General features: G+C 28.8%; 1 protein-coding gene across 1 annotated transcript; it reads left to right on the plus strand.

Annotated features, from left to right (window-relative positions):
* The first annotated feature begins 2,889 nt into the window (after window positions 1-2,889).
* On the plus strand, window positions 2,890-5,895 carry LOC107462414 (peroxidase P7). Its single transcript, XM_016080992.3, has 3 exons — window positions 2,890-3,196; window positions 3,304-3,495; window positions 5,177-5,895. The coding sequence occupies exons 1-3, from the start codon at window positions 2,969-2,971 to the stop codon at window positions 5,726-5,728; spliced, it is 972 nt and encodes a 323-aa protein (XP_015936478.1). The 5' UTR covers window positions 2,890-2,968; the 3' UTR covers window positions 5,729-5,895.
* Window positions 5,896-8,061: the final 2,166 nt, after the last annotated feature.

Consider the following 8,061-nt stretch of genomic DNA (forward strand, 5'->3'; position numbering starts at 1 on the left):
GCCACTACATCAATCTGTTTTTTCATAATATTTTTTTTAATATATAACATATATAAATTAAATTAAATTTTTAAAATTTATATTTATTAATTATAATTTAAATAATTTAACTAACTGATTGAATCAATAAACCAATATATTATTAATTTAAATTGATTTAATTATCGATTCGGATCAAATAACTATACTCAAAATAGCCCATGTTTGCATCCAAAGGCCACTAATTAAAGGTTCAGATATGTTAATTAGTAGCAATAGTAATATAATCGTTGTGGTTCGAGTATTTTTAAATTATTATCGTTACCTAAAGGTACTATATAGTATATAGAAGAAAAACAAAAAGATTGAAATTTCAACACGCCAAGCCGATTGATTCTGATTCGCCATCATTGTAGGGTCATCGCATGGCTTCTTCCACTCTTTCACATTACTTTTACATTTTTTTTTTCTAATTTCTGCCTGGCCCATAACTTCCCCTTCGTTTGCTGCATGGTTCTTATCTTTGTAAGTCAACATAATGGTTTATATTTCAATATAACCAAATTATATTACACCTTTAATTAACATATATATGGCCAATATAATATAGATGGATTCTCACATATATCAAAACCTCATTTTTAATTCTAGACTTGATCAATACGAATTCATGTTTGGAAGAATAATCATTAAGGACCACTAAGAATCATTAATTAACAAGAAGATCAATTATATCAAAATCATTAACATAAGACCAAATAAATTGTAAATTAATGACAAAGATCACACTATTTTTATACATAATCGAGAATACCCTCATTTCTATTTAAACTAGTTGGCTTGCTAGAACCTTGTTTGTGCATCTTCTAAAATAGTCTATCTTACTCGTTCGAGGGTATTGTCTGCTCCTAGACATTTCAACCTTATGATTTTTTTTTTCTAAAATAAAGAGAATAAAACTATTTAATCCATCAAAATCTGTCTAAAACATATTTTATTCCCTTCTTTAATTAATGTGAAACTTTACGATCATCACATGATAAAACTAACTTTAATACTAAAGTGACAAAAAAATAGTTATAACTTGTCTTATTTAACATTCATTAATTATTATAACATTTAATAAATGTTAAATAAGACAAATTCTACTCGTTTTTGACTACTTCTGTTTTGTTACTAAATATTTCTCATAAATAACACAAGTATATATTACTGGAGGTGCAGCATATATATAGGCCAACTTATCTTTGGAGATATATTATGATATCAAAGTGGTTTATATTTTACGAATTTCTTTATCAAATGTTCCATCAATACTTTGTCAACCTTTTGGCTAAGATGACTAATATAATTAATCAGATCAAAGTTAGCTGGATTTGGTTGCTTTACATTAATTATTATTGAGCTAGTAAAAACTGGTCAAATTGATCAACCTTACTGGGTGATATTGTTATGATGGGAAGAACATTTTGTTTATTCATTCGAATTATATATATATAGAGGAGCTCTTTTAATTTCTTTGGAAAAAAAAATTAATTAAATGTATAAGGATGGAGTTCTCTTTAAAGGTCTTTTACGTTCGGTACAATGCATGAAAATCATGCGTAGACTGACGTGTAAAGTATGTAGCAGCAATCATTTCCGCAAATTTAGATAACAAATAAAATATTCTTTATATATTAAAATTAATTACTAAAATTAATTATTAAAATATTTATGTATAAATATATATAATTTAATTTATTTTAATATATAATTATATTTTAATATATATTTAATAATAATAACTAATTTTAGTGACTAATTTTAATATACACGTAATATAGCTGTTTAAATACATATTTAATAAAATGATTAAACGAACAGAAGACAAAGTAAACAAATGAGTTATAGTTTAAATAACATAATTTTTCCATACGTATTTAAGAGATCGCGAGTTTGAATCTCCTTATCTTTAGTTAAGGAAAAAAAAAAAAACAGAAGACAAAGCAAAAAGTAAAATTTCTTGTTATGGAGGAAAACAGTAGGCATATATACTTCTCCAATAATTAAGCAATCTCGTGAAGGAATCTTGGTGCTATATATCATAAACCTGGTTTTTCCCACTTAAAACTGTTGACCCAGCATCCAGCAAGTTCATTTATTACTTCCAATTAATCTTTTTTCGCTAAAAAATTATGTGTTTTTATTTGATGATCTTAGAGACTTATTAGGCTATACATGCAACTAATCCTTTGTTTTTTATGGGGAGCAAGTCAACTGCTCCAATGGTAAGTAACCAATCTTCAATTTCATCTTCCACTTGTTCAATTAATTCTAAGTATTTGAATCCTGTTATAAGAACTCGACTAATTTAATTTAACTCGAATGAAATTTTATTAAAAAAAGTAAAATATATAATTCAAAATTTTAAATTATGATTCAAACATGTTACATTATACATGTGTAGAAATCAAAATATTATTAAAAATATAACTATTAACGTACATCTTATTAACTGAATTTAAAAAAAAATTATAATATATATAATATCTAAGCTGTATCGGATTTTATCTGTTTAAGTTTTTGAATAAAATGATTACATAACAACATTTTCAACATTTTTGTTTTTATCTTAAAGATTCGAAGTTAAAATCTATGGAAAAGAAACCAAAATATGCATCAGTTTGACCAATCCACCTTGTTATGAAAAATTCCTTCCTCACGTTGGTTCCTTCCCCGGATAGAAAATAATAAAAGTAGTAAAGCGCGTTTGGAGCAGACAAGTTTGAAAATATGAACAAAAATACAAAATCATGCATGCTTATTATTTATCTCCACTACTCACTCTTTAGTCTATATCATATAACTTTAATTTTTCTTTATATATTTCATGCACCGTCACGCAAATGTTCTATATAATTGCATGGTTCTTCCAAACACATACACTTGTTCATTCCACAAATAACTTAAGCTTAAGGGATTATTGATAGTAATAATTAACTAATTAATGGCGGCACCATTTCCTCATCACTTGTTTGTTACACTGTCCATTATTCTTTCTGTTCTTGCTTGTTCTATTGTGATGAGCCATGCACAACTCTCACCAAATTTCTATGCCAAAACTTGTCCAAATCTTCAGGCCATTGTGCTGAGTGCAATGAAGCAAGCTGTTACCAAGGAACCTCGAATGGGGGCTTCCATACTTCGCTTGTTCTTCCATGATTGCTTCGTTAATGTAAGGATATCATAACTTAGCATTTTTAATTAGTTATGATTTCTCTGCTGGTTATTATTATTATTAAAATAATTAATTGATTTGCATATATATATATGGTATGGTAGGGGTGTGATGGATCAATCTTATTGGATGACACATCCACATTCACAGGGGAGAAAAGTGCAGGACCAAATCAAAATTCAGCTCGTGGTTTTGATGTGATAGACTCCATTAAAAGCAATGTTGAAGCTGCTTGCAATGCTACTGTCTCTTGTGCTGACATTCTTGCACTTGCTGCTAGAGATGGAGTGGTTCAGGTAACAATAACACACCCATTCTTCTCTTTCATTTCTTGCTTTCCTTCTTTCTTTACCAATAATAATTGATTTTCTCACCCAAAAATATTAGATAATCATAATTTTTTTATATTTATCTTGTATTTTTTAATTGAATCAATATTAGTTCATTTTTTATTATAAAATAAAATAATATTATATATATAACTAATCAAATTTTTTATTTTTTGGTCAATATTATTTAATCAGTACTCTAAACTCTTATCTTAATCATATACAAAGAAAGTATTGAGCAAAAATATTGGTTCATATTAATAAAATATTTTTTTAAGTTTAATGGTGAGTGGACTATACAAAGAGACTTTAAAGTTAAAAGTTGGGGTCAAAGTTATATTATTCTACGTAATTTTCACTTTTCAGTGTCTAAAAGAATTTTGGTCATTCTTTTTCTTTAATTAAATGTTTCAATAGATTTGCATCTATAATTATTTTTATGCAAATTATTTAATACAAACTCTTTAATTTAATATATAACATGTAGCTTTTAATTATTACTTTTATTAATATATAGAGTATCCATGTGCACAATAATGTATATATGTCAATCTGGCTCCTGTAGTAGAGATAATGCATGTAAATCTCACAATGAGATTCTCTGAAATCATTGTAGTAGTATATGTTTGTTTCTTTCCCCAACATTTTCTTTTAGCATGGGCTTGTTTTCAAACATTGTTCCCCACTTCCTGTTCTCACTTTTTCTCACACACATGTAACTTGATCATCATGTCAACTCTTGTAATTTTGTGGGGTCTTCCAAATATACACACACCTTGCATGCATGAAATATCACATCACAATTAAGCAGGTTGTGATCTGATAATTTATCGCTTGATTTCTTAATCAAAAGTTAGGGATTTTCAAATCTTAGTCAGATATTTTCTTCAAATAAATGACCCATGAATGCTGATATCCTTGAGAAAAAAGAAAAATCTTATACGTAAAAAAATCAGATAGAGATACAGATACGCAGTGTCGTGTTTATGTAAAATTAATAATTGAAAATAGTTAGATAATTTAATATATTTAATTAAATTATTATTTAATAATTTTAAATTAAAAAAATTTAGGGATAAATAATTTTTAGTAATTTTAGTTATTATTTAATTAATATAAATATTAAATTATTTTTAATAAAAAAATTTTACTAATTCATATGTATAAATTAAATTTTAAAAAATTGTAGATACAAACTGTATTAATTTATGTATACAAATTTTAGTAAATATAGGTACAAAATATATGTTTTTTATATGCAAAATTTTTGTATACAAAATTTCTGTAAATATGAATATAAATTATTACTAGTCAAGTGTTGATAAAAAAATGAAAATATTTACTGATCATGTAGTATTATTTTTTTAGTTATTAATTTCATGTAAAAATAATTTTACATTATTTTTTACCTTTAATAAAAAAGTTTAATTTCAATGAAAGAAATGTTTTACACAATTATATAATTATATCTATTTTTTTGGAAGATCATTCGTGGGATCAATGTGAAAAAAATAGTTATTTTTATTAATATGACATTACGGATTGAAAACACTTGTAAACTACTTTACTTATCAATTTATCAAAATTAAATTCTTATAAAATATATAAAATAATTTCTTTTTATGTTTTTTTAATCTGCCTATTATAGCTAGGAGGACCTTCATGGACAGTTGGGCTAGGAAGAAGGGATGCAAGAACAGCAAGCCAAAGTGCAGCCAACAACCAAATCCCTTCACCATTCTCCGACCTTTCCACTCTCACTTCCAGGTTCGCCGCCAAAGGCTTAAATGCTCGCGATCTCACCGCCCTCTCCGGCGCCCACACCATTGGCCAAGCTCAATGCCAGTTCTTCAGAAACCGCGTATACAACGAAACCAACATCGACGCCAACTTCGCCACATCACGGAAAGCCAACTGCCCTTCCGCCGGAGGGAATGCAAACCTCTCCCCTCTCGAAACCCTAACTCCAGCTCGGTTCGACAACAATTACTATAGAGATCTTGTTGCCAAACGCGGCCTTCTTCATTCGGATCAAGTGCTTTTCAATGGTGGGACTCAAGATGGTTTGGTTCGGTCTTATAGTGCCAATAGTGTTTCTTTTTTCAGTGATTTTGCCGCTGCCATGGTTAAGATGGGAAATATTAGTCCCCTCACTGGGACTAGTGGGGAGATTAGAAAGAATTGTAGGGTGGTGAATTAATTATTGATCATACCATGAAATTCAATTCTCTCTTTTAAGAATTGTGTTCTAGTAATAAAATTAGGGAACATGTATGAGCAATTGATGTGAATAAATGACCATATACGAGAGATTTTGAGTGAATGATTAATTACAGGGTCTTGGTCATAAAGTTAATTGGATTAGATCCTCAATATATTCTCGGCAGGTGCAGAATTATTACGAAAATATTTGATAATAAAAAAATATTAGCTAAAAATAATTAGAATTTGTTTTATTTAATATTTATTAATTTTAATTTAATTTTTATTATTTTTCAATGTTTTTTGAATATATTTTTTTTTACGATATCCCCCAACCCGACAGGTCAAGAACTAATCCGTTACAAGGCGAGATTCGAACTCCCAACACTTGCTTAAGCAAATGAGTGAGCTGACCACTCGACCAACCCAAGTTACTTGTTTTTTTTGAATATATATTTTCTGAAATAAGACTCCTTCTTCCGCAAGTCCTCCCCCTTTGATATTGTCATCGAACCCCAGAGAAGGCCCAACTAGCCTGGCCCACGAAATTTATTGATCAAGATTCTAGTTATGCTTAATAAAATGAAATAAATAATCCTGACAAAAAAAAATAATACATGACAAAAAGAAATGAAATAATTTTAAAAAAGACAATGTTTAGTAATTAGTATAAGGTTTTAATTTGTTCCAACACATACCAAATTTAGAGCCAAATGAGATTGAGAATGTGTACTAAAATGGTTTTCGACATTTTAATTGTGCTAAAAAGATTTTCAACTTTTCAATTACACCAATTGGAAAAGGGTAGTGTTATAGTGCAAAAGAGCTTTTTTTTTTTTTAGTAGGTGCTGAAGAGGCGTGGAAAATATTGAATTCTAGGCGTGTTAATGTTGATTGGATATGTATAGACAGATTTTTCAGTAAAATAGACCCTGCAGAATTTGTCCCTAAAAAATAGCTTAACAACATTAGATTAATTTCCTGTTAATGATGATAATTATCTTGTTGGACTTTTTGCTATCCGTTGATGCTTTTTGATGCAATAATGGGACTGATTGCAAATATTTGTATTATTCAGTAAATAGAATTTTGGGCCAGCAATAGTTCAATAATAATAATAATAATAATAAATCAACTTGGGTTGGCCGAGCGGTCAGCTAATTCGTTTGCCCTTAAATGAAGCTCAGATCCGCGATAGATTAATCTTTAACCTGTCGGGATGAAAAATACCGTGAAAAACTAATAATAATAATAATAATAATAATAATAATAATAATAATAATAATGAATCTGGCTGAACGTTATGGACGTCCAAATGTTCAATAAATTCTTCCTAAGCTTTCTCGTCTATTTCCTTAAAAAAATATTTATTAATTTAAAATAGTAAAAAAAGGAAAAATTTTAAATAATTTAATTTATACTAAATTTTTATTAATTTTAAATTAATATTTACTAATTTAAAATTTATAAACTAATTTTTTTAAAAAATCCTAAACTCTAACACATAACTTCTTAACCTTAAACCCTCAAGAACATATCCAAAACCCTAACCACAAATCTAAAATGCCTCAATCATAACCTAAACTATAAACCCTAAACTACAAATCTTAAACACTTAATACTAAATAAAAAATACTAAATAAATAACTATTAAACACTAAAACCCCTAAAATCCAACCTTAAGCCTTTCAACTTGCTCATAAATCCTTAACTTTTTAAATTTAAACAAGAAACTATAAACCGTACAACAACAACAATAACAACAATAATAAATGTAAGAGTTGTAAAAATGTTGTCAACATTGAAAGGTTAGGGTACTAAACAAGGAGGAGATACATCTCTGGTGTTACTTTGTTGTTGGAACGTGGAAGACTGACAGTGGAGTGACGATAGACAAATCATGATGCCAAACCCACCGTTCTAAACTACAATAGTGCCCTTCTTCAACCAAGAAACCCAACCCAAATGCTTAATCATCATTAGCAATAACATACGTAGAACTAATTATCTTATGTCACCATAACAACTTTTTTTTGCAAGACTGCTACACTTCAGATTTTGTGTATGCGTGCAATACAATTGATAACATGCATCCAAATTCCCTTGCATCCACCTCATTTCAACATCTGCCGAAACAATACTAGTTCAGCACGGTAGTATTGGCCTAACTTATATACCAATAACTAAGTCGAGTTGGTCTAGTGGTTAGCTCATTAGTCTGCTTAAACAAATGTCGATGAAAGAAAAAAGAAGGTGCAGCAGCAGCATCAGTTGCAGGGAGTACAGGGGCGGCGCGACGCATGGGAGAAAAAGGTGCAGCGGTGGTGCAGT

The sequence above is a fragment of the Arachis duranensis genome, chromosome 8, assembly GCF_000817695.3.
Source record: "Arachis duranensis cultivar V14167 chromosome 8, aradu.V14167.gnm2.J7QH, whole genome shotgun sequence".
Classification (NCBI taxonomy): Eukaryota; Viridiplantae; Streptophyta; class Magnoliopsida; order Fabales; family Fabaceae; genus Arachis; species Arachis duranensis.

Coding starts and splice junctions, on each gene's coding strand:
- LOC107462414 (XM_016080992.3), top strand. CDS start 2,969: ATGGCGGCACCATTTCCTCATCACTTGTTTGTTACACTGTCCATTATT. Junction 3,197..3,303: donor TCCATGATTGCTTCGTTAAT/GTAAGGATATCA, acceptor ATGGTATGGTAG/GGGTGTGATGGATCAATCTT. Junction 3,496..5,176: donor CTAGAGATGGAGTGGTTCAG/GTAACAATAACA, acceptor TGCCTATTATAG/CTAGGAGGACCTTCATGGAC.